This window comes from Natrix helvetica, assembly GCF_964273705.1.
Source record: "Natrix helvetica genome assembly, chromosome: 5".
Classification (NCBI taxonomy): domain Eukaryota; kingdom Metazoa; phylum Chordata; class Lepidosauria; order Squamata; family Natricidae; genus Natrix; species Natrix helvetica.
This window is the reverse complement of record NC_138551.1, coordinates 6,751,106-6,778,345: the sequence shown is the minus strand read 5'-3', so window position 1 is coordinate 6,778,345 and position 27,240 is coordinate 6,751,106. Positions and strand designations below refer to the sequence as shown.

Genomic DNA, 27,240 nt, shown 5'->3' with positions numbered 1-27,240 from the left:
TTGGAAGGGACCTTGGAGGTCTTCTAGTCCAATCCCCTGCCTAGGCAGGAAACCCTACATCACTTCAGACAAATGGTTATCCAACGTCTTCTTAAAAAGTTCCAGTATTGGGGCATTCACCACTTCTGGAGGAAACTGTTCCACTGATTAATTGTTCTAACTGTCAGGAAATTTCTCCTTAGTTCTATGTTGCTTCTCTCCTTGATTAGTTTCCACCCATTGCTTCTTGTCCTGCCTTCAGGTGCTGTGGAGAATAGCTTGACTCTCTCTTCTTTGTGGCATCCCCTGAGATATTGGAATACTGCTATCATGTCACCCCTAGCCGTTCTTTTCATTCAACTTGACATACCCAGTTCCTCCAACTGTTCTTCATATGTTTTAGCCTCCAGTCCCCTAATCATCTTTGTTGCTCTTCTCTGAATTTTTTCTAGTGCCTTACATTTTGGCGACCAAAACTGGACGCGGATTCCAAGTGTGGCCTTACCAAAGCATTATAAAGTGGTATTAACCCTTCACGTGATCTTGATTCTATCCCTCTGTTTATGCAGCTTAGAGCTGTGTTGGCATTTTTGGCAGCTGCTGCACACAGCTGGCTCATATTTAAATGGTTGTCCACTAGGTCTCCAAGATCCCTCTCACAATTACTATTATTGAGCAAGGTACCATGTATACTGTACCTGTGCATTTCGTTTTTTTTGCCTAAATGTAGAACCTGACTCTTTTCACCATTGAATTTCATATTGTTAAATAGTGCCCAATGTTCAAGTCTGTCAATATTCTTCTGTATCTTAAGCCTATCTTCTGGAGTGTTGGCTATTCTTGCCAGCTTGGTGTTATCTGCAAATTTGATGACTTCCTCATTTATTCTCTCATCCAAATCATTGATGAAGATGTTGAAGAGTATTGGACCCAAAACAGAGCCTTGAGATACTCCACTGCATACTTCCCTCCATGTAGATGCTGTTCCATTGAGGACTACATGTTGAGTAGAGTTGGTCAGGCAGTTACAAATCCATCCTGGTGGTGATGCTATCTAACCCACATTTTTCTACTTTATCTAGTAGTAGGCTATGGTCTACCTTATCAAATGCCTTACTGAAGTCCAAGTAAACTATATCGGCGGCATTCCTCTGGTCCACTAATTTTGTCAAAGAATGCAATAAGATTAGTCTGGCATGATCTGTTTTTGACAAACCCAACTTGGCTTTTGGTTATTACTTTGTTCGCTTCTAGGTGTTTGCTGATTCGTTGCTTGATTATCTTTTCCAGAATCTTTCCTGGTATTGAGGTCAGGCTGATAGGTCTGTGGTTTCCTGGATCTATTTTTTTCCCTTTTTTTGAAGATGGGAACCACATCAGCTCTTTTCCAGTCTTCTGGCAGTTCCCCGGTGCTCCAGCATTTTTGAAAAATGTGGTACAGTCCAATATGACATCTGTCAGCTCCTTTAGAACTCTGGGATGTAGTCCCTCAAGTCCCAGTGATTTGTTTTAATCAAGATCAGACAGGTGTTCTCTTACCATTTTTTTGCTTATTTTAAATATATGTCTCTCTGTGTGTATATATATAAACATGCGTGAATATTAAATACATGAACAGATCTCGTCTGCCAGTTCCTTCAGAACCTTGATTGGAAACTAGTAGCAACTTAGTTTCCTACTTCAGTGAATGGAAACTAATAGCAATGTTTCTTTCTATGATCCGTGTAATTAGCCCTGGGATTTTGTGAACAAGAGATTACCACATTCATTCCCAGACTTCTGAGCATGTGCCACTTAAGTAGCAGAGGAAGATTTTTCTTTTAAATCTGGGACATGGGGTGGGGTGGGAGCAAAAGCAGTAAGAGAAAGCAAGTCATGGAATAAGAACAAGAAGGTGATTCAAGGGGAGAATTATGCTCAGAATGAGACATATCAAGGCACAATCAGTAGTTTGATGGTAAGGAATAAAAAGAATATAAAAATATGGGGACATAAGGCAAAGCACAATATCACAAAGGATGGGGCTTGGTGCTACGCAAGCCACCTGACCACTATTGGTTTGAATGATGCTTCAGACTTGGGCAATTGTTCCTGGTAGAGCTTTAGGATGGTTCATTTCCAGATGTGGTCATGTATTAGGCAGCTGGATTCTTGAAATCATTTTTAAGCAGGTATTTCTAAACACCCACAGCTCTCTACCTATAATTTGCTGCTTTGACTGATGACACTTTTCTATCAGGAACATCTGCTGCGGAATCTATCTTGTAATAGATTCCTTCCGTATTAGCAGAGTGGTTACACTTGTTTTTAGCTGCAAAAGGCTGCACAGCACCAGAGACGGTGCTCACCAGTATGAAGCTTTCATGAAGACATTCTTGTATTTGTAAGCGAAGTTGAGAGAGGTTCTTCATGATAAAGTCCTGATGCTGGGCTTCCAAGGGTAAGTATGAGACATTATCTTGGACTAGATAATACCTCTGTGGCCCAACAAGATTTTTCTGTATATTCTGGTAGATTTCATGGATGCACGGGACACCATGATTTTCATCATGATTTTCAAATAATGATGGTATAGTATCATCTTAGGAACCTATTGGATTACACAGTCCTAGTTTTTTTGTATGAAATCTCTTTATCATTTGAGTGACTCAGGATCAGAGGGAACCTCATTCAAGTGGATTAATATAATAACTTGTTGACAAAATGCCAGTGGTAATCAAAGAGCTAATTTAAACATGTCTTGCTATTCATTCCCTTCGATGAATGCGTAAAACAGCCGGAAGAGCAAAAAGCATCAGACAAAAGGATACAACCGTCTCCAAATCTACTAGTGATCATCAGAGAAAAGGAACTAGCAGGACAATGATGATAATAGGGACAATTTTGGTTTTTTTGCTGCTTGCTCTGTTGGTTCTCTTCTTCCTGAAACAACTTTGGACCCGAAGACATTTGCCTCCTGGTCCTTTGGCTCTGCCACTCGTTGGGACCTTCTTGTCAGTTGGACTTTGGCTCCGTGAAGATTACTTCCTTAAGGTATTTAATTCTAACCAGCACTAATCATGGTAATTCTCAAGTTTCTAACTGCTTCATTGAGAAAAATGTGAAATAATGGGACTAAATTTTTAGAAGGCAGTTTCCATCTTGCCCATAATTGTTTGATAATGGAACCAATTCTTCAGAGAGAGGTTGGATTTCCCTTCATTTTGTTCCAATGATACTAGACGTTCTTCCATTGAAGATGTTTTATTCTATGTTCCTACGGTTGACGATAAGTAAAACATTATAACCTAAATGGCCCCTCTAATTCTGCAATTGTAAAATAATTTTAAAAAATGTTTTGCGTTTGAGTTCCGAAGAGTAATTTCTGTTTTAGATAATGACTCATGTAGCTGGTTGGAGAAGACAGGAATAGAACAGTTTTCTCCTAAGAGACACTTATATCTGCTTTGTACGTGGTAGAGTATGACCTAGATATCAGTACTTATAAAGTCTAATTTATAAGTTCCCCAGCTCCATGTTCTCTTAGCAATGTAACATACTTTTGCCTAGGGAAGAAAGTTGTATTGTGGGTACCACTAAAGAGTTGGAGTACCCACAACCGCTGGAGGTAAATTGTTGCACTGGTTGACTGTTCTCATTGTTAGGAAGTTTGTCCTTAGTTCTAGTTGTTTCTCTCCTTGGTTAAAAAAAATAAAAATAAAATAAAAGGCTGTGATTTTTTTTTAGAAAAATAATTCAGAAAATCAGAGAGAAATTCTTGGCAAGAATCTTAGAGAGGGAGAGAAAAGAATTCTAAAGAGGGAGAATTGCATATGGTGAAAATCTTAGAATTCAGGATGTAAGAACACCTGTAGATGGCATGTAGTATTAAATGGGAATTATCAATAGTCAACACTTCTCATTTTTGATTCAACTAACAGCCTGTAAAACGATATGGAAATATTTACTCCTTGTGGTATGGGCAACAGCTTTCGATAATGCTTTCTGGGTTCAAAGCTGTGAAGGAAGGAATGACCAACTTCCCAGAAGAATTTTCAGTTCGGGTAGAGACTGCGTTCTTGAGTGATTTTGGAAAAGGAAGGGGTAAGTGCAAATTGTAAGAAATTGTACCTTATTAATCGTCAAACTCTTCCCATTTTTGGAAACAATATGCATAGCAGAGAAAAAAAAAGAGTAAAACGAAGTAAACAAAATGGTTTACTGGCACGAGACAAGCAAAAGAAAAACGGCTTAATCCACTTTGTACCAAAATATTATACACGTCCATAATTTTCTATCTGGACTATTACATTCAGATATTGATTTAGACATTGCCATTTTCAGATACAGGTGCAGATAACAGAGTTGGAAGGGACCGTGTAGGTCTTCTAGTCCAACCCCTGCCCAAGCAGACCCTACGTCATTTGTGACAGATGGCAGTCCACTCTGTTAAGTATATCTCCTTTCGGAGATTAGAGTTGAGTAGCAGAAGGTAGTAACAAATGTGCCGCTGAATAGTCACTCACAGCCACCGCAGGTAAAACAAGGATAACAAAAATAGGATAAACAGTCTCCAAAACAAGCTGTAAGTAGTCTTGAATTATATGTACAGTCTATGTTACAACATGTTGATTTACAGATGCTCAACTCACGATTCACCATGTAGACAGGTAACTAATATACAGAGTAGCCACCATCCAATACACAGTATTCAATCCTAATACCAAGCATGGAGAATGTACAGGAACAACCAGGAACAATCAGGAGCAAACAGTAACAGTTCCTACTTCCTTTTATGGCTGCTTAAAGCAACAACATCCAATTTCATCTCAGTCGCATTTAAAATAACAGATACATTGTTACAATCATGGCTTATGCATATATACATACATACATACATACATACATACATACATACATACATTGCCAAGGCAAGACTAGGGTTACATCCCTAACACACTCTCTTCTTGAAAGCTTCCAGTGTTGAAGCTCCCACAACTTCTGAAGACAAGCTGTTGGTTGATTGCTCTCACTGTTAGAAAATTTCTCCTTATTTCTAGGTTGAATCTCTCCTTGATCAGTTTCCATCCAATATTTCTTGTCTGGCCTACTGATGCTTTGGAAAATAGCTTGACTCCCCTCCTCTCTGTGGCAGCCCCTCAAATATTGGGGCACTGTTATCATGTCTCCTCTGGTCCTTGTCTTTCCTAGGCTAGCCATGCCCAGTTCCTGCAACAATTCCTCCAGTCCCCTAATCATCTTGGTTGCTCTTCTCTCGTCAAACTTGTATTGTCATGGCAGTATCGCATGACGTATTGCGACTCCCCCCCCCTTTGCTAAATCAGGCCAACATGTGTGGCCAACATGTGATGCATCTGGCCCATGGATCGCGAGTTTGATAGCCCTGTTCTAAAGTTTCAATATCTTTTTTATAGAGTGGTGACCACAATTGGATGCAGTATTCCAGGTGTGATCCAGTGGTGGGTTTCAAAATATTTTAGGACCTATTCTATAGGTGTGGCCTGTTTTCTGGGAGTGCCTTGGTGGTCATGTGACTGGGTGGGAGTGGCTTGGTGATCATATGACCAGGTGGAAGTAGTTTGGCACTCATGTGACTGGGTGGGAGTGGCCAAGTTGATATCACTGAATTCTTTGTCCCAAAGAATGACCTACAAAAAGAAGATATAAAAAAAGGAAATTTATTATTTTGTGCACTTACTACTTAAATAAGAATAAAATAAATATACAAAACAATAAAACAGCTACTTTCAAAGGAAATATGGCTGCCCTTGCCGATCTTCAACATTACTAACCACCTTACACACATACTTCCAGCCCCTCTGTCTCTTCCCTCTTTCTGGATTCACTCAGATGTTTTTAAAAGAGTGGAAGAGAGTGTGTGCTGTGCACAGCCTGTGAGTTTTAAAAACATCTGAGTGAATCCAGGAAGAGGGAAGAGGCAGAGGGGCTGGAAGTCAAACTATTTTCCAAGGCACCTGAGGGTAGAACAAGAAGCAATGGGTGGAAACTAATCAAGGAGAGAAGCAACTTAGAACTGAGGAGAAATTTCCTGACAGTTAGAACAATTAATCAGTGGAACAGCTTGCCTCCAGAAGTTGTGAATGCCCCAACATTGGAAGTCTTTAAGAAGATGTTGGATAGCCATTTGTCTGAAATGGTATAGGGCTTCCTGCCTAAGCAGGGGGTTGGACTAGAAGACCTTCAAGGTCCCTTCCAAATCTGCTATTGTATTATATTGAAGTGTGTGTGCTGTGTACAGGCTGTGAGTTTTAAAAATGTCTTGTGTGTGCACAGGGTGTGGGTTTTAAAAACGTCTGAGTGAATCCAGGAAGAGGGAAGTGGCAGAAGGGCTGGAAGCATGTGTTCCTATAGTATCTTCCAGCCCCTCTGCCTCGTCCCTCTTCCTGGATTCACTCAGATGTTTTTTAAAACCCATAGCCTGTGCACATGCACACACTCTTCTAGCAGCCCCTCTGCCTCTTCCCTCTTCCCCAACATCCTCCCCCTCAGCCACTCACCAGTTCTTTCTTCTTATGGTTTTTCTTCTGAGAACTTTTCAGCACCATGGTGAGGATGGGCGGGGCAAGTGAAAGAGCGAATGAGGGGAGGATGCGTTCTGGTACGGGGCTTCCTGACCAACGGGTACGGGAAGGCACCCTAAATTTCACCATCCGGTATGGCCATACTGGTCCGTACTGGTTGAAACCCACCCCTGGTGTGGTCTTGCTAAGGCTTTATATCAGTGATGGCGAACCTATGGCACGTGTGCCACAAGTGGCACGCGTATCCATTTGTCAGGGCACGCGAGGCGCTGCCCTGTCAGCTGGCCAGCGCGCATGCGCGTGCTGGCCAGCTGAGTTCACCTTTTTAAAAGCTATTTTTTGCCTTCCCCAGGCTCCAGAGGCTTTATAGGAGCCTGGGGAGGGCGAAAAGAGCCTCCCCCGCCCCCCTCGGAGGGTGGTTTTAAGCATTCCGCAGGCGTCAGGCAAGCCTCTGGACAGTCCCTGAAGCCTCCAGAGGCCCGCGGGGGGGCGGGGGGCTCTTTTCACCCTCCCCAGGCTCCTATAAAGCCTCTGGAGCTTGGGGAGGCTGAAAAAAGCATGTAAAAATGGGGGGGGGTGCGTTGTGTGCGCATGCGCACTGGGGATCGCGCATTGCATTATGGGTGTGGCACGCCTGCACACAACCCCCCCGCGCTCCCCCCACTTGTGGCACGCGAGCCAAAAAAGGTTCACCATCGCTGCTTTATATCATGGTATTACTACCTCACTTGATCTTGATTGTATCCTTCTGCTAATGCAACTTATGATTACATTGGCTTTTTTGGCTGCCGCTATTCACTGTTGGCTCATATTTAATTGGTTGTCTACAAAGACTCCAAGATCCCTCTCCAGTTACTGTTATTAAGCCTGGTTTCACCCAATCCATATGTGCACTTTTGGTTTTTCTTGCTTAAGTGTAAGACTTTACATTTCTCTACATTGAATTTCATTTTGTTAGATAGGGCCCAGTGTTGAAGTCTGTCAAGATCCATGACCCTTTCTGCTACAGTGTTAGCTATTCCTGTCACCTTAGTATCGTCTGGAAATATGCTAAGTTCTCCTTCTATTCTGTCATCTAAATCATTTATGAAGATAATGAAGAGTACTGGGCCTAAGAAAGAACCTTTTGGTACCCCACTGCTTACTTCCCTCCCTGTAGATGTAGACCCATTAAGGACTACTTGTTGGGTATGGTTTGTCAGCCAGTTATGAAGCCATCTGATGGTGATGCTATCTATCCCAAGTTTTTCTAGCTTACCAAGAAGTAGGTTGTGGTCTACTTTATTGAATGCCTTGCTGAAGTCTAATTATATTAAGTCTACAGTATTTTGTCTGTCTACTAATTTAATCACCATGTTGAAGAATGAAATAAGATTGGTTTGGCACGATTTGTTTTAATAAACTTGTGCTGACTGCTAGTTATTATATGTGTATAATTATATTATATATTATATGTGTGTGTATGCGTGTGTGTGTCTGTGTCTGTGTTTTTTTTCTTTTTTCTTTTTTTATTATTAGTTTTTAATTAAGATGTTTATTTTTGAAAGAACAGTGTGGCTTCTGAGTATTGGTTTTGATACCCAACAATAATATTAGGATTAACAATTTTCATCACCTATATTAATCATACTCACATCTTTCTGATCACATTATGCAAAATGCAGTCATCTTTCAACTTCTTATCCTTTCATCTATTGGCTGATTTTAGTATGTTATATAATAACATTCATTTTATTATTGCCCCCTTTCTAATTTCTGCCTCTATTTCCTATCTTGATAACTCCAATCTTATGTTAATAGGTATTCTATTTCTATCCTTCATCTCTTATCCATTGTAGTTATATTTCTTATATTGTTTATACTCACATCATTATAACCTTATAAATATACAATTGCAAGTGTTAACATTATAATATTTATTCCCCCTTGTACATAATCCATCATTATTTAATTATTCAATATTATTTTATCTTAATGCTAATAACCATGATAACTCTAATAATGTTATTTGAGGGTATATAATACAACCATTTTACAACTTCTGATCCTTCCCTTTACATATTAATTTTAAAACATTAAATAGGAGTACACATAACAATATTTCCCCTCTTTCTAATTCTTATCTCTATTCTAAATCTTGCTACACATATCTTATATTGGTGAGTAATCTATTTGTACCTGACATTTCTAAATAATAATAATAATAATAATAATAATAATAATAATAATAATAATAATAATAATAATAATAATAATAATAATAAATTTAATTTGTTAGCCTCTCCCTCTCCACAAGGGACTCGGGGCGGCGTACAATAAAAGCACATACATATATACATATAAACGTACACATACACGCATACACATACACGGAGGAGGTAACAGTCATTGAATACATACAATAATAGTAATAAAATAGCAATTAAAATACCCCAAATTAAAAATTACGAATTTAAAAAGCCTGTCAGGAGGAATAGGATGAAACTACGGTTGAGCCAGGCCAGATAATTGGAAGAGGTGGGTCTTGAGCTTTACACGGAAGGAGCGGAGATCGGAGGTAATCCTGATGTCAAGGGGGAGGTCATTCCAAAGGGCTGGGCCCATCACAGAGAAGGCCCTGCTCCTGGGTGTCGCCCCCCGACACTGTTTTGTGGACGGCACCCGGAGAAGTCCCTCTCTGTGCGAGCGGATTGGTCGTAGGGATGTATGGGGCAGGATGCGATCCCGCAGGTAACTAGGTCCTGTGCCATGGAGCACTTTGAAGATCGTAATCAAAACCTTGAAACGCGCCCGATAGACCACAGGAAGCCAGTGCAGCTCGCACAGGAGAGGTGTTACAGGGGAGTACCTAGTCCTCCGCATAATCACCCGCGCGGCCGCATTCTGGACCAACTGTAGTCTCCGAGTGCATCTCAAGGGAAGCCCCATGTAGAGAGCATTGCAATTCATTTTAGTGTATCAATTCTTATTGATCTCACTGGGTTATTTTTTTAAAAAAAACCACACACACACAATTGTAATCAGGAATCATTTATCATGGTCTGCTGATGCCCTCAGGAATTATGTTCTCCAATGGCCACACCTGGAAACAGCAGCGACGTATTGGAGTCACTTCTCTGCGGAAGCTGGGCCTGGGAAAGAAAAGCATTGAGCATCAGATAGAAGAAGCGGCTCAGATTTTGGTGGAGATCTTTAGACAAACAGAAGGTATGGCATTTAGGGTAATGACTCAACTCCCCATCTGCCAAAATCTGGCAAAAATGTTTTCCATTCTGAGTATTTTAAATAAAAATAGTTGTATTTGATTTGTCTTTTTTTTAAAAAAACAACAATGGACAGTTCCAATTTCTCTCCTTCACCCCCTGCATTTCTCCCAAATTGATAAGACCAGGGATATGACAAGGGGAACTAATTTTACTTTATTGCAAGGCTACATTAACAGAGTCTTGCAAATTTGAAAGTACGAGTCTCCTGCAGTTCATTTTTACTTCCTGATAATTTCGATGGGGTCCTTTGGAAGTTTCCTTTGCTGTTCTTTACAGATTACGCCTCTCCTCTTTATCTAATTCATTATGAAATATCTTTAATTGCAGGGCAGCCGTTTGACCCTTCATTTTCAGTACTAAATGCAATTTCTAATGTCATATGTGCCTTGAGCTTTGGACATCAGTTTGATCTTGAAGATGAAAACTTCCAGAAGCTGGTTCAAGCCCTTAAAATTTTTCTGAATTTCATTGGTGACAGTTTTCAGGTGGTGAGTCATGTTTTCTACTATGGAAACAAAGCCCCCTCCCCAAACAAACTACGTTACCACCAGAACATGCTACCACTAGAATGGGAAGCACGGAGGAAGTTTTGGAAATCCTCTCATCTACTCTTCTTTCCAATGTGTTTATTTGTGTGTGTGTGAGTCTTGACTCTTGGTGAGTACCTGGACTCATATATGTGATGAGTCATGTTTTCCACTAAGGCAGGGGTGTCAAACTCGATTTGATTGAGGGCCACATCAGGGTTGTGTTTGACCCTGGAGGGCTGGGGTGGGCACAGCCATGGTGGGTGTGGCTGGAGTGGGTGTGACCATGGTTGGCATAGCTGGGGTGGCCATGGCCATGGTGGGCATTTGACACAGGCTCAAGATGCATTTTTCCCCTTTGCATTCAAAACAGCCATTTCAGACAAAGGCAGATTTACTTTCTGGCGCAAATATGAATATGTGCACAATATTGTCAGAACAGAGATGTTCAAAAGCCTAATGTGAGTTAAGACAACTGTTCTGTCCCCACTGCAGGTTAGACTGTGTGCAGCTCAACAGGCAGCTAAAGCCACCTATTCTCCAATGAAACAGACTCTGTGTGTGTGAATCTGAAAGCTTTATTGGGAGAACAGGGTATGGTGAAACTGGGAAGATAAGGAAAGATACAGTGAGATATAAGATACAAATACAAGATAGACAGCATTACAATTCAATTCAAACTTCAATTCAATCCAATCCTTTATTGTCAGAGTACAACCTCTGTACAATGAGTTTGGCTGAGCTTCCCTTCATGCACCCCCGCGACACAACACAACTCCCATTGAAAGACAAAAAAAAAATCCCTAGCCCATTGAATCCTACTAACAAACACCCGGTCCTTTTGTGAACTTATTGCAAATCACTCCAGCCCCACAAGTCACTCGTAGTATGTTGTTGCAGGGTTATTTTGCATGCAGGAGTCTGACAGCCCACAGATAAAAACTGTTCTTCAGCCTGTTGGTGCGGCTGACTTTGCTCCTATATCTCCTTCCAGAGGGTAGGACAATAAAGAAGGGCTGACCAGGGTATGAGTTGTCCCTGAGGATTTTCCTCACTCTCCTAAGGCAGCGAGCCCTAGCAATGTCATCTAGTGGTGTGAGGGGTCAGCCCACAATGTTTTGTGCTGTGCTCACCAGCCTCTGTAATGTCTTTCTATCTGCAGCTGTCATGCCAGCATACCACACCGTAATGCAATGAGTGAGGACGCTTTCTATTGTGGACTGGTAAAAGGAAGTCATCAGTTGTTGTTCAACTTTATTTTTTCGCAAGACCCTGAGGAAGTGGTATCTCTGTTGGGCCTTTCTGGCCATTTGTTGAGCAGTAGTTAAGCTACTGCTAAACATAACAACCAACAAACACAAGTAGCTTAAACCTCACCAGTGATGCTCCATGTGAGGGATGTAGGCCTGTCTCCGGATGACTATGTGCCACAGATCAAAATGGCTGTACCTGTCTTCTCCAAATGCTGAAGGAAAATGGGAGTCTGACTTTCCAGCATACACCCAGCTTGAGTGTGAGTTGATGGGCAGAGCCAAATTCAGACAATGTAGTAGGGCTTATCTGTCTCTCCGGTCACTAGCTGGGGCTAGAGAGCAACAACAGCACGATAGTTACCATATTTTTCAGAGTATAAGATGCTCCGAAGTATAAGATGCACCTAGCTTTTGGGAAAGAAAACAAGAAAAAAAATCTGCCTCTGCCTCCCAGCAATTTGCCTCCTTGCAGCAAACAGCATGTTTCAGTTTCAAGTTCAGCACAGCCTGATTAGAACAAGCAGTTGATTGTTGGTTGGATCAGCTGTTTCAGGCTGCAGGGATTGCTATAGCCTATTGCTGCCTCTGTGTGCCCTGTTTTCAGCCTCCGCATGCCCAATTTTCGGCTTCTACGTGTCCCATTTTCTGCCTGTTCAAGGGGATGGGGATCAGAATGGGTGGAAAATGGAGCAGAAAATGGGGCACACAGAGGCAGCAATAGGCAATGGCAATCCCTGTGTTGTTTCTTTTCCCATTGCAGGTAGGGGATGGTGCAGTCCCTATGGCCCAGGAAGAACAACCGGGGAGGAGGACAAGGCAGTCCCGGCCCCGCAGGCCTCAGAAGAGTAGTCAGGGAGGAAGAGAGGGGGCAAGATGACTGAGTGATGGGGGAGGAGATGGAAAGGGCAAGCAGCAGAGCAGATGAGAGACAGAGCTCTCTCGAGAAGAACACCTGCCTCCCCGGCCTGATCCCTGAGCTTGGAGAATGGAGAGGAGTCAGAGTCAGTGCAGGCTGACCCAACTACTTCAGAGGGGGTGTCCCACCCCTCCTCACAAAGCTCATCTGGGAAATAGGAATTAGGGAGATGGCACGGGGAGGAGCTTTTGCCAGGAACAAGTGTTTCTTTTCTGATTACACTCTTCCGGCCTGGACTCAGATCTTCTGCCTTACTTTGAGGACTGTTCTGATTTTGTCCTAGCCTTGAAGACTTTGCCTTTGAAACTGCTTTTGTCTTATGCCTGGACTTTTGCCTTGTGGACTGCCGTGGTAATCTAGGAACTGTTGCTTGGGGAACTGAGGGTGGAGCCTTACTGGTGGGTGGAGGGTCCTTTGTTTAACCATTTCCAAAATTTTGGTTGCTAAGCAAGAGCATCGTTAAGTGAGTTTCACCACATTTTCCAAGTTGACCATACCCATCCAGTCACATGACCGCCAAGCCACTCCCACCCAGTCGCATGACTGCCGAGCCACTCCCACAAAACAGGCCACACTTACAGAATAGGTTCTAAAAAAATTTGAAACCCACCACTGGTACACACACACATAGTCCTTTTTTCCGGGAATCTATAATTTAACTATTTCAGTCTAATAACTTGGACTGTCCCTCTCAAGCTTCCAACAGCCCATAAGTCATTGCTACCCTGCTGTCAAGTGCCAAGGAAGTCAGGACATTCTGGCAGTTCAAATGAGTGTCAGGTTTTATTGCAAGCTTAAGCCCTCTACAAGAATCTGAGTACTAATGGTCTAGGGAAATTTGTGGGAGGTAAGAATGCCACAAGGCATTCTCTTGTGGGCATGCATTGATTCAAGACTTATGATGCATTTGACCCTTCCCTGCTTTACCTGTGGCAGGAAATAAATAACCTTTCCTCTTCTTTTTCTCTTAGGTGTATGATTTGTTCCCACAATTAATGAAGTGCCTCCCAGGTCCTCACAAGAAAGCCCTGGCTTCTGTGGATGTTATCCTTGCATTTGCAAAGCAGGAAATAGAGAAACACAAGGAATCTCACTGTCTGCATGAACCACAAGATTTCATTGATTACTATCTTCTTCAGATGGAGAAGGTTTGGGTTTATTATGGTTGTATTGACACAGGCAAGGGATTACTCATTTTTTAGAAGTAACTTATTGATTTGAAGTGCCTTAGCACCGTATTCACTATTCCACATGGTCTACAGCTTCTCTACAGCTTTGCCCAGCATAGTGCTGCAGGATGGTGTCCATCCTGTCTCTCCCCCCTCCCACCTGGCTAGGCTGTGGAGGACAACTACAGTACTGATCTGTCCAGTGGTGGGATTCAAATAATTTAACAACCGGTTCTCTGCCCTAATGATTTCTTCCAACAACTAGTTCACCAAACTGCTCAGAAACCTAACAACCGGTTCTCCCAAAGTGGTGTGAACTGGCTGAACCCCACCACTAGATCCGGCCCTCCAAGAAATCCAGTTTGACAACTCTGCCCCAGGCCAACCAACAAAGCCACATTTTTCTTAAGAGATCAGGAGACTGGAGACTGACCTCACCTTCAGGGGGAAAATATTCGATAGGTCAGGGACCACAGCAGGAAAAGCTCTTCTCCTGGAACTTGTCAGCTGAAATTCTTTGGCAGATCAGATCTGAAGTGGGCTTCTTCTGCTGGATTGAGTGGGATAGGGAAATCTCATTGGGATGAGTTGTCTCCTTAGATACCTTGAACTCATGCCATAAAGGGCTTTATAGAAAAATAACCAACACCTTGAATTGGACCTGGAAGCAAACTGGCAATCAGTGCAGCTCATATAACGGTGGTGTTACATGGGCCACCAGGAACTGTCTACACTGCTGCATTCTACACCAGTTATTGCTTCCAAATACTCTTCAAGGGTAGCCCCATGTAGAGCATGTTCCAATAACCCAACAAAGAGATGACGAGGCCACAAGTGACTGCATTGGCCTCATGAGCCATGAAAAGGCACCACAAGAAGTTGCACAAAGATTTTTTTCAGCCATGGCTGCCACCTGCTGTTCAAGCAGGAGTTGTGAGTCTAGGAGAACCCTGTCAGCTTTTTGGCAGCATGACTAATATTTTGTGATACACCCAGGAGCTATAATACAGCCCACAGAGCTTTAAGACAATTAACAGTGGTTTATTTACAACTATATGCAGGCAAACACATGCAGAAGATAAAGTCCCTTACCATTCACTACAGACACAAGGAGAGAACTGAATACACACTGAGAAGAAGAAAAAACACCCTCTAATAGCCATCTATATATAGACTTATGTAGACCTCCCATCAGAGTCTTAAAACTTACTATAGCTGCAATTAATCAACCTTGTTTCATCAGCCTAGCCTTCAGCTTACAAATTACATCTTACAATCTTACATCAGCTGGCAGCTATTAAATCCTCAGGGTCTTGACAACCCCCCCAGAAACAAAAGTAACCACAGGAAACCTGCATAGAATTCATTGTAATTTCCATTTTCCATTTTGAACATCAGAGCAGGAATGACCCCAACTCTACCTACAATGAAGATAACCTGGCTCAGTGTATTTTTGACTTTTTTGGTGCTGGAACAGACACAACCTTGGCTATTCTGAAGTGGGCACTGCTTCTCTTGACCAATCATTCTGACATTCAAGGTGAGCGAAATCTGGGCTGTGGGAACAAGGGCTAGTCTCAGGTTCTAAATTATTATGTACCATTGAGTATTACCATTAGAAAATAAATAAATTAGTGAAAAACAATATTGAAAACTAAGTTTATAACAGGATCCAATTTGGGTTGATCAAAAGGACCACTTTCCGTCAGAGTTTATTGCATAAATTCAGGCAAACACAAGCAGCTACCTTCATTTCAGTAGACAAGCCCAGACAGACTGTTAGTTTACTTCTCAGAGCAGCAGACTGCTTTCTTCTTAAGTTTCTGTTTCAATTCTCTGCACAAGGACTCAGATCTGTTTAAGCTCCCATTGGCTGACTTTGTTCCCATGTCTCTCCCAGTCATGAATATTTTAATACTTTCATTGCCCAGCTAGGACCTTATTGCTCCTTGACCTCTCTCGAATGGCTTCAGCTCAAATTTCTAAGTTGTATGTTTCAGGTAGCCCCTTGTGCTTCAACCACTGAACTAAGGAGGGATGCAGGACTGTCTAAAGTTGAAACCGATGCAGGGACTGACATCATTGCACACTGGCTGAATTTACTGTTCTTTCCCACAGCGTTGAGCTCTTTTCTTACAGAGGATAACAATAAACCAATAAGGGTTAGAACTATTTAATAAAAACTCCCTCATCTTGGCCTCTCCAAGGAGGTGTTTCAACTGATGGGCTACCAGCATGCATTCAGTACATTTGAACAATGTATTAAGGACAGTAAGTGGAATAAGACCTGTCTGCTCTACCCCAGAACATCTTCTTAAGCAGATAGTCTGCCCTTTGTAAACCAGCAAGATACCTATTTTATAGACCGGTTTCCTACTGTCTTACAGCACTAAATCTAACATGCTGTAGGGCTCCCCCTCAAAGTAGTTCTGGAGTGCTGGTATAAAATAATCCCCTGTGAGCTGACACGGTCGTGATGGCTCAGAGGTTAAAGATGCTAAACTTATCAGCTGGAAAGTTAACAATCTAGGTTCGAGACCCAAGCCCTGTACAACAGGGTGAGCTCCCATTTACCTGCTCCAGCTCCTTCCCACGTAGAAGTTTGAAAGCAAGCAAAGGAGAGTAGATAAATAGGTACCACTTTGGTGGGAATATAACAGTATTCTGTGAGCCTCCGTGTATAGTCATGCTGGCGACATGACCATGGAAATGCCTTCAGAAAATGTTGGGTCTCTTGACTAAGAAATGTAGATGAGCACTGCTCCCTAGAGTCAGACATGACTGGACAGGAGAATACTTGATCTTTACATCCAGACATTCAAGAGCTGTGGGAATAAGGCCAGTCTCAGGTTCTAGAACACTGAAGAATTATTTGAAGGTATTTGAAATATTAAGGCCTGTTGAATGATGAACTGAATCTACATAGTAATTTTCCAACATGAAATGTCTTAGACAATGCTGGCTCCCTTGACTAAGAAACGGAGATGAGCACTGCTCCCTAGAGGAAGACATGACTGGAGAGGAGAAACCTTGATCTTTAGACTTTATGAGCTGACGTTGTGCCCCTATGGACAAGGGGTAACTAAAACTACAGTTCAGGTCCTGTTAGATTATTTCCTGTAATCTGCAAGGATTCTGCACTCCTTTTTTAACCTGGTAATATATACTGGGAAACGCTCATCTCTGTTACTATTGGATCAGTATGACAGAGTTTCTTTGAATGTAGCTGTATTAGTCTATAAACAAGTAATCATTGTTTTCTAGAGAAAATCCAGAAAGAGATTGAAGATGTGTTCAGCTTCTCGGGGTCAATTTCCTATCAGGATCGGAAGAAGTTGCCCTACACCAATGCTGTGATTCATGAAATGCAACGTGTAAAATATGCATTAATGTATGGGGTTCCAAGGCAAAGTACAAAGGATGTGAAGATGAGGGGATATCACATCCCAAAGGTGAGAAACATGTTCAGAATGAATTGCAGTAGCCCAACATGGATGCAAAAAGAGAATTGGGCACTTGGACAGAAGTTGTTTGTTCAGGAAGGGCCAATTAGTCATGCAAAATTAAATAAGCAAGAATAGCAAACATTTTGAGGGATTAATTATGGGTTTAAATCCAAACACATCTCATATTTTAAAGCTATAACCTTAAATGTTTTATACTCATCCTAGGAAGTTGATAAGAGTAAAGGGCTGAACTTAAATTCAGAATTGTAGTCATCTATAGCCATGTTTCTTTGTCCCCTTCTTCAAGAGACAAGGTGATTTTAGTTAAGAGAAAGGAAGTTAAGCTGTTGAGCAGCTCTCGGAAACTGCTCTGAGAAACGAAGAAACATGGATCCGTAAAGGCAAGCTGTGAGCAAAGGTTTCATCAGTATTGTTTGAACTTCGTTGCCTGTTTCCTTTATGAAAGTGTTCTGTTTAATCATCTTTTTTTTTTTAAAAAAAAACCCAGGGGTCCGCTATTGTCCCAGACCTGCGTTCTGTTCTTCTTGATCCTGAGCAATGGGAGACGCCTGAAAAATTCAACCCAAATCATTTTTTAGATAAGGATGGGAAATTCATTGACCGAGAAGAGTTTCTGCCCTTCGGAATGGGTAAATCCAGGAGCCCAAAGCACCTCACTCATTTCTCATTTCAATTATAGTTTGGAGAGTGTTTGCTTCATCCATGCTTTGTTTCATTTATAGGTGAACGTGTGTGTGCGGGACAGCAGCTGGCAAGAATTGAGATTTTCATCTTTCTGACCAGCCTGTTGAGGGCCTTCAGCTTCCGGTTGCCTGAAGGAGTGAAAAAACTCAATGAAGAACCTGTTGCAAAAATGATAATGCATCCACACCCTTACAAATTGTGTGCTATTCCCACCCAGGCTTAAACTTTAAAAACATCCTAAAAAACATAAAACTCTTTCCTATATGCCTGTTCACTTAATTTGATCTTTTGCCTTCATTTATTGTCGGTTAAAACTTTTTAAGCCTATTGCTGGGTTCACAAACACACTTCACCAGTTCAACTAGTGGTTTGTGTGTGAACAATATGCTAAGTAAGTTTGTTACATTTTACCTTGCCTTTTTTTTGGGGGGGGGGGGGGGTTGCCAATAAACATATTACTCCCAGAATCTTACTTTTTGCATAGCTTTATTAAGGCTTTTATGGCATTTAAAAGCAGTGGTGCTTTTTAAGGGCCATGATGGCTCAGTGGCTAAGATGCTGAACTTGTTGATCAGAAGGTTGGCAGTTCAGTGGTTCGAATCCGTAGAGCTCCCATTACTTGTCCCAGCTTCTGCCAACCTAGCAGTTCGAAAGAACATAAAAAATGCAAGTAGAAAAATAATGGTGGGAAAGTAACAGCATTTTGGCATTGGGTCATGCTGGCCACATGAAAATGGAGACGTCTTTGGACAGCGCTGGCTCTTCAACTTAGAAACGGAGATGAGCACCGCCCCTAGAGCCAGAAATGACTAGCACACATGTGGGGGGGAACCTTTACCTTTTGTTAAGGGTGTTATGGTGGCGTTCCTTTCTGTGTGGCACTATCCCCTCAATGCTAGAAGCCACTGCTGATGCCTGCATCAAGCTAGACTGGGGAGGGAGAGAGCGAGCCAGTGGTGCTTCCCTCCAGCCTTCACCCAAAGCCCCACACTGCACCGCCCCGCACCACACCAGCAGGCTGAAGTTGGAATTTCTGCCCCCCTCCGACCCGTGCGCACTTTGTCAACAGTTCTGTTTCTCTCTGCCCCCTTTTACTGTTTTGTCTGCTGGATAGGCACAGGGGGAATGAACCTAGCTTTGCTGTTCATTGCAGCTAGGAATCTCAATGCCAAGAATGAACATTTGTGTTGTAGCCAGCCCGGGTGCTAGATCCAACTTCATGAGATCTTTTCCTTTCACGAGAAGTTGGAATTGATTGAGTGAAATGCGATAGAGAAAAGTGATTGGAGCTGGGCTGGGGTGACCGTGTGTGTGCCCACAAGAGAGGGCCCTGTGTGCCATTTCTGGCATGCGTGCCATAGGTTCACCATCATGGATCTCGAGCCACTTTAGTGAATGAGACAATTTATACATGAAGTAAATAATTAAACGAATAACAAGGTGATTGAAGGAGACAACAGGGGGATTTTTATCCTTGAGGCATGGGCCTGGCATCCAATTACCATAAAGGAAATTCTATGAATGGATAATTGTGGAATGACCCTGGGAACCAAGTGAAACTTGAGCCATTCCTAGAGTTCTGCAGTTTCCCGTGGAGAAAATGAAAACATCTGGAGTCCAGGAACAAGAGTAGATGTGAGCTTAAAAAGTCTTTCAAAATACAGCTTTAAGACTGCTCAGAATGAGACATATCAAAGCAATCTGTACTTTGGTGGTAGGGGAAAAAAAGAATAATAAAAGTATTGGAGCCGTGGTGGTTAGAATGCAGGCTACTTTTGCTGCCTGCTGGCTGCCTGCAATTTGGCAGTTCATATCTCACCAGGCTCAAGGTTGACTCAGCCTTCCATCCTTCCAAGGTAGGTAAAATGAGGACCGAATATGCTGATTCGGTAAAAACCACTTACAGAGGGCTGTAAAGCACCATGAAGCGGTGTATAAGTCTAAGTGCTATTGCTATTGGGCCATAAAGCAAAACACACCCTCATAAAGGATAACTCAAGCTTCTGCTAAAGCTTTAGCCTGCATCATTTCCCAGTGTGGTCATGGGTTAGGGTAGCTGGCTTGTTGACATAATTTTTAAAGAGGTATTTGTAAACACCCACAGCTCTCTATCTATAATTTTCTGCTTGGATTTAGGACACCTTTCAATCAATAACAGCTGCTGCAGAATCTATTACAACAGCCCTTCCTTATTATCATAGTGGTTACACTTGTTTTAGATGCAAAAGGCTTCACAGCACCAGAGACAGTTCTCACCAGTATGAGGGTTTCGTGAAGATGTTCTTGTATTTGTAAGCAAAGTTGAGTGAGGTGCTTCATAGTAAAGTCCTGATGCTTATTATTAGATAAATACAATTATATTTATCCTAGGAAGATGATAAGAGTTTAGGGGCTGAAGTTCAGCAGCCTGCAAGGGAAACCTGCACAAAATGTTTTATCGTTGGCATTTACCTCCAGCTAGATTTTTTATGTTCTGAGGTAATGAAGTACGAGGAGGCTGCTGAACGTTTAACCCTTTTATTCGTAACAGTAACTTACAGAACAGAGCAACAAAAACCCTGGCTGACAGCTATTTATACTGATAGCTGTCAGTCGGGGAAACCAATGGGGTAACCGGGATTCTCCCGCCGAACGGAAGGGCCAATCAGGGCAGACCGGGACAGCGCCACCTGCTTGTGGACAGCCTCGGTACAAAACACCCCTTTCCCCTGGTCTGCGCAGATGTAGTCCCGTAGATACTTGGGACGCCGGCGCGCGCGCACAGACCTTCTCAGGGAAGGAGTGGCTGTGGTCGATGTGGAAGGAGTGTCCAGTCTGGCGTGCAGGCGGAGCTGTTCCAGAGGCCCCACGCTGAGGAGTGCACCAAAGTCAGAAGGTAAGTTTCTGTGGTTGATTGTGGTTGTTGGGCCGGCAGGCGGCGTTGCTAGGGCCTGGTCTATTCGGAGTGGGTGGCCTGTCCGGAGGCCTGTCGTCATTCCGCCGCCGCAGCTGATCTATATGGTGCTGCCACTGTCGTCCGTCGTCGAGTAGGACCTGTAGGAACAGGGCTCCCTTATGTCCGTAATACTCCTGGGTACCCACTTCGGGTCACCCGCGAAGTTTCTAGCAAACACCGTCTCACCCACCAGAAAAGCCCTAGGAGGGGGAGAAAAAGAAAGGGGTGAAGAGGAATAAAGAGGGTGTAGGCGGTCAAGGGTGGTACGGATTTTCCTGCCTAGAAGGAGTTCAGCAGGACTTTTGCCCGTGACAGGGCAAGGGGTGGAGTGCTGAGAGCGGAGGTAGGTGGTAACCCTGGCAGGTAAGGGAAGGGCTGCCATACGGGCAAGGGATTCCTTGGCAGAACGCACCGTGCGTTCCGCTAAGCCATTCCCCGCAGGGTGAAAGGGAGCGACTGGGGCATGTCGAATGCCCAAACCTGCAAGGAATTGCTGGAATTCCTGGGAGGTGAACTGGGGGCCATTGTCCGGGACAATGACGTCCGGCAAACCATGAGTGGTGAATAGGGAATCCAGGATGCGGATAGTGGCCGCGGAGGTGGTGGTGGCCATGGGAAACAGCTCCACCCACTTGGACCATGCATCGATAACTAGAAAGAAGGAGGTGCCGGCCAGAGGGCCCATAAAATCTATATGGAGGCGACTCCATGGAGCCCTGGGATGTTCCCAATCGTGGGAAGGGGCGGAGGGAGGAGCCGCACAGACCTGCTGGCAGGGCATGCAGCGCTGCACCCAGGCTGTGATGTTTGCGTCCATGGAGGGCCACCACACGTAACCTCGGCCTAGAGCTTTCATTTGGACAATGCCAGGGTGTCCTTCATGGAGGTGGGAGAGCACGGCCTGGCGCAAGCGGTCAGGAATGACCATGCGATGGCCCCACAGAAGGCAGCCCTGGAGCACGGAGAGTTCCGTGCGGCATCGGTAAAAAGGAAGGAAGCGGGTGTCCACAGAGGAAGGGGGCCATCCTCTGCGAACATAGTTTAGGACAGCAGAAATCGTAGAGTCAGAGAGAGAAGACAGGGCGATATCTGAGGCGATCATGGGAAGGTGGAGGTCGTCCAGGAGGCAGATGGATTCGATGGGAGCAGGGTCGGAGAGAGACAGGGGAAGTGGACAGCGGCTTAGAACGTCCGCGTGGCCCATGTGACGGCCGGGCTTATGGATGAGGGAATAATTGTAAGCAGAGGGGAGAGGATGGGCGGTGTAGGTCTCATCCACAGGTTTGTCTCATCCACAGGTCTACGTTCTTGTGTGGGACAGCAGCTGGCAAGAATTGAGACCTTCATCTTTCTGACCAGCCTCTTGAGGGCCTTCAGCTTCCGGTTGACTGAAGGAGTGAAAGAACTCAATGAAGCACCTGTTGTAAAGATGACAATGCACCCACACCCTTACAAACTGCGTGCTATTCCCACACAGGTGTAAACTTTTAAAAAACACCTAAAAAGCATAAAATTCTTTCCTATATGCCTGTTCACTGAATTTGATCTTTTGCCTTCATTTATTGTCAATTAAAACTTTTTCAGCCTATTGCTGGATTTACAAACACACTTCACCAGTTCAACCAGTGATGTATGAACAATAGTCTAAGTAAATTTCTTATGTTTAGTGCCAATAAACCTATTACTTTCCATATAGTCCTAGAATCTTTCTTTTCGCACAGCCGTAGAGGGAATCAAGCTATTCTTTAAAACCCCTGAGGGTAGAACAAGAAGCAATGGGTGGAAACTAATCAAGGAGAAATTGAACCTGGAACTAAGGAGATATTTCCTGACAGTGAGAACAATTAATCAATTGAACAATTTGCCTCTAGATGTTGTAGGTACTCCATCACTGGAAGTTTTTAAGAAGAGACTGGACTTGAAATAGTATAGGGCAGCGATGGCGAACCTTACTTGGCTTGGACGCATGCGCAGAAGTGACGGGCAGGTGGGTAGAGCCTCCCGTTACTGCTATTACCGGTTCCACCAATCCGATCCGAACCGGCAGCAATCCACCTCTGATATAGATATACCATATTTTTCAGAGTATAAGACTCACACCAGAGTATAAGACGTACCAAGGTTTTGAAAAGGCAAATTAAAAAAAAGTTTTTGCACTCTGCAAACCTCCCCAAAACGGTCCATTTTTCGCGAAAATGGGCCCGTTGTTTTTCAAAAAAAGGGCATGAATAGCCCTTAGGAGGCTTGTAGAGTATTCCTTGGGGGGGGGGACAAGGAAAAAATGCCCCATTTTTGCAAAAACAGGCACATTTTCTGTCAAAAAAGGGTGTTAGGAAGATTATAGAGTGCTCCTGGGGGCTGGGGGGGGGGCACAATTGAGCAAAAAAAAAAACCGGCCCATTTTTTGTTCATTTCTGCCCTCCCCAGCCCCCAGAAGCTCTCTGAAAACTTCCTACAAGCTATACATGGCCATTTTGGTGAAGGGGGCAGCGTTTCAGGAGGCAAAAAAAGTTGTGTTCAGTGTATAAGATGCACCCAGATTTTCAGCTTCTTTTTTGAGGGAAAAAGGTGTGTCTTATACTCTGAAAAATATGGTAGTCACCAAATATAACTATTGCCATAGATAGCATAATGTAGCCAAGAAATGGAGCCCTTAACATACTCAGGACCCCAAGCCTGGGGATATAACCATTGTCCTCATGAGTTTATGAAAGCAGAGCAAGGTTAGGACATTCTAATCTCTGGAGAAAGAGAATAGGGGCTACCACAGAAGAAGGACATCTTTCAGCTTTCCTTGGCTGACAAGAGCCATAAAAAGCCAAATCTGCTGGATGGAATTGGATGGGGAGAAACAGCTGGGAGAAAAACACTCCCTCGGGAATCTAGTTTCAAGCCATGAAGGGCTGACAGGTGAGAAACAACACCTTGAATTACACCTGGAAATATTCTGCCAACATGCCCTTACCTCTAGTATTTTTAGTTCTATGAATGTTCTTCCCAGATAAAGTCCCTGGATTTATTTTTCAATGTTAATGCTGGTCTTTCCAGTTTACTGGACATAGTACTGTAATTAAAGTTTATATAATCTCAAAAACAATATATGAACATTGCCATTATATCATTATAGAACTGAAGAAATAAGAAGGGCCATTTAGGCTGTCAAGTTTGATATGTGGTCCAATGCAGGAATATAAAAGAATAGAATAGAAGACTAAAGCATATGAAGAATGGTTACAGGAGCTGGGCATAGCTAGTCTAGTAAAGAGAAGGACCAGGGGAGACATGATAGCGGTGTTCCAATATTTGAGCGGCTGCTACAGAGAGGAAGGGGTCAAGCTATTTTTCCAAGGCTCCCAAAGGCCAGACAAGGAATAATGGATGGAAACTGATCAAGGAGAGATTCAACCGAGAAATAAGGAGAACTTTTCTGACAGCAAGAACAATCAACCCATGGAACAAGTTGCATTCAGAAGTTGTGGGAGCTTCATCACTGGAGGCTTTCAGGAAGAGATTGGACTGCCATTGGTCAGAAATGGTGTAGGGTCTCCTGGTTGGGTTTCTTTAGAAGTCCAGATCCTGAAGAGGAAACTCAAATACTTTGGCCACCTAATGAGAAGGAAGGACTCACTGGAGAAGAGCCTAATTCTGGGAACGACTGAGGGCAAAAGAAGAAGGGGATGACAGAGAATAAGGTGGCTGGATGGAATCACTGAAGCAGTAGGCATGAGCTTAAATGGACTCCAGAGAATGATAGAGACAGGAAGGCCTGGAGGAACATTGTCCATGGGGTCGCAATGAGTCAGACATGACTTCACAATTAACAACAACAACATATGGTCACCAAATATAACTATTGCTATAGATAGCATGATGTAGCCAAGAAATGTGATCCTTAACATACTCAGTGCCCTAGGCCTGGGGATATAACAATCTAGAAAAAGTGCATAGATGATTAGGAGACTGGAGACTAAGACATATGTAGAACAGTTACAGGAACTGGGCATGGCTAGTCTAGTAAAGAGAAGGACCAAATGAGAATTGATAGCAGTGTTCTAATATTTGAGCGGCTGCTACAGAAGGAAGGGGTCAAGCTATTTTTCCAATGCTCCCAAAGGCCAGACAAGGAATAATGGATGGAAACTGATCAAGGAGAACTTTTCTGACAGCAAGAACAATCAACCCATGGAACAGCTTGCCTTCAGAAGTTGTGGGAGCTTCATCACTGGAGGCTTTCAGGAAGAGATTGGACTGCCATCTGTCAGAAATGGTGTAGGGTCTCCTGCTAGGGCAGGGGGTTGGACTAGATGACCTACAAGGTCTCTTCCAACTCTGTTAATCTATTAAACAATTAAGAATTATGGTATTTCTGAATGGTTGATCATGTAGAATTAAACACCTTAAGCAAAACATCTTCTTGAAGCCCAATCTCATTTGCCAACAGGGTCCCAATGAGAGGTAGAGCCAAAGGATGGGGAGACAAATATCTTCCGGGCCAAAGTTGTCTCAGGAAGAAGAGAATCAGCAGAGCAAGCAGCAAAATGAACAAAATTGTCCCTATTGCCATCATTGTCCTTCTGGATCTTTCCCTTTGATTCTTCCAAGTTGATCTGGAGGTGGTTGTTTCCTTTTTGCTTTTCTTCCTGGTTTCTGTACTTCATTGATTGGAAACTAATAGAAAACATGTCTTTTTTTTTCTATATTTTTTAAAATAATGTTAAACATAAAAATTCTATGTCTATATAAACAGTGTATTGTCTGAGTACAATTGATTTTAGGAAATGGTAATAATAATAATAATAATAATAATAATAATAATAATAATAATAATAATAATAATAATAATAATAATAATAATAATAATAATAATAATAAATGATAATAATAAATGATAATAATAATTGACAAAATCACCATCAGTCAAATGCAAAAGGCTGCACTGCTTGGATCTGCACACATATTACGAAAATACGTTACGACGTCCTAGGCCCCTGGGTGGGGCCCGACTAGTAATTAATGCCAAATCCGGCAAAACAACTGGCCGCTGTGATACACTTCTGTTGATGCAATAATAATAAACCAGCAGTGGTAATTCTAGTGGTAATCGGCACACTGGGTGCTATTCCAAAAGCACTGGAATTACATTTAAAACAGTTAAAACTTGACAAAATCACCATCAGTCAAATGCAAAAAGCTGCACTGCTTAGATCTGCACGTATATTACGAAAATACGTTACGACGTCCTAGGCCCCTGGGTGGGGCCTGACTAGTAATCAACGCCAAATCTGGCGAAACAACTGGCCGCTGTGATACAATCGTATAATAATAATAATAATAATAATAATAATAATAATAATAATAATAATAATAATAATAATAATAATAATAATTGCAACTCCGCCGTTGCCGGTCCCAAGCCCGGATGAGAAAGGAGGAGGGTTGAGGTCAGGTTGGCAACCTGGCCCCATAAAAAAAACTTGCCAACCCATATAACATGGTGAAAGAAACAAATTAAAATTCTATACCGCATCGGTCGTCGCGCGGGTTAACAAGGGCCGCGGCGGATGTTGAGGTCCCTGGACATCCGTCGACAAGTGGGCTACAAGTGGACCAGCCAACAAAACGACAAAAATATAGTGCAGATGAAAACCGTGCCATAATGGCCTGTTATTACAACTCAGAGCCTGGGAAAAGAGGTTATTTAAAGCGAATGTATGAATTATGGAAACAACAACATCCAGATTCAAATGTTAGCGAACAACGACTTGCAGATCAAAGGTGATTTATTACACGGAATAAAGTGTTTAGTGAAGTTGAACTTGAGGAAATTCAAGCAAATTGCAAAACTGAGAAAACAACATCACAAGCAGAAATAACTGATACTCAAGACACACCTAAAGGCATTGTAGTAGAACTCCCAGAAGAAGCTGTCAGGGAGGAAATAACAACACTATCACCAGAACCAGTTATCACTGAACCAACTGATGAACTAACTCAGAAACAAAAAGAATTGAAGGACAAGATCATGGAGCATTTTCTGCTTAATAAGGAACGGCAACGTTTACCATCATTAAAAACTGTGCCTAAGAAAAATTTGGCCCCTATCATGAAAATGGTTAATGCAGTGCTTTCAACAATTGAATCGGGATCCATCTTGGAAACGAATCAGTTAATGTACAGCGCAGCCGCAATAGTCACTAATGAACTAGGCATTAAAATCAAAGCATCTAGTTACACAACAGAAAAAGCATCAAAGCCAAAGTGGAAAATCCGATTGGAACAAAAAGTCAAAAAATTAAGGGCAGATGCTAGCAATTTGAAGAACATGCGTGAGCAACGACTTAGAAACAACAAAATTATAGATCAGCTAATCAGAAGGTATAGATTGGATACAAGAAACATCAATGAAGCTGTAGTGATTGTAAAACAGCAGATAACAGCAACAGCTAGGAAAATTGAAAGATATGAGGCACGAATCATCCAGTATAAACAAAATCAGCAATTT

The 27,240-nt window shown here is 42.7% G+C and overlaps 1 protein-coding gene across 1 annotated transcript in view; it reads left to right on the top strand.

Annotated features, from left to right (window-relative positions):
• Positions 1-2,841: 2,841 nt before the first annotated feature.
• LOC309393801 (uncharacterized protein) overlaps positions 2,842-27,240 on the top strand; it is a gene marked incomplete at both ends in the record, with an annotated part of 310,121 nt that continues 285,722 nt past the window's right edge. Inside the window, 11 exons of the mRNA XM_081956297.1 lie at positions 2,842-3,012; positions 3,900-4,062; positions 9,579-9,728; positions 10,115-10,275; positions 13,455-13,631; positions 15,051-15,192; positions 16,917-17,104; positions 17,607-17,748; positions 17,842-18,024; positions 20,718-20,829; positions 21,180-21,298. Of these exons, the coding sequence (XP_081812423.1) occupies positions 2,842-3,012; positions 3,900-4,062; positions 9,579-9,728; positions 10,115-10,275; positions 13,455-13,631; positions 15,051-15,192; positions 16,917-17,104; positions 17,607-17,748; positions 17,842-18,024; positions 20,718-20,829; positions 21,180-21,298 (1,708 nt within the window). The remainder of the gene's footprint in view (positions 3,013-3,899; positions 4,063-9,578; positions 9,729-10,114; positions 10,276-13,454; positions 13,632-15,050; positions 15,193-16,916; positions 17,105-17,606; positions 17,749-17,841; positions 18,025-20,717; positions 20,830-21,179; positions 21,299-27,240) is intronic.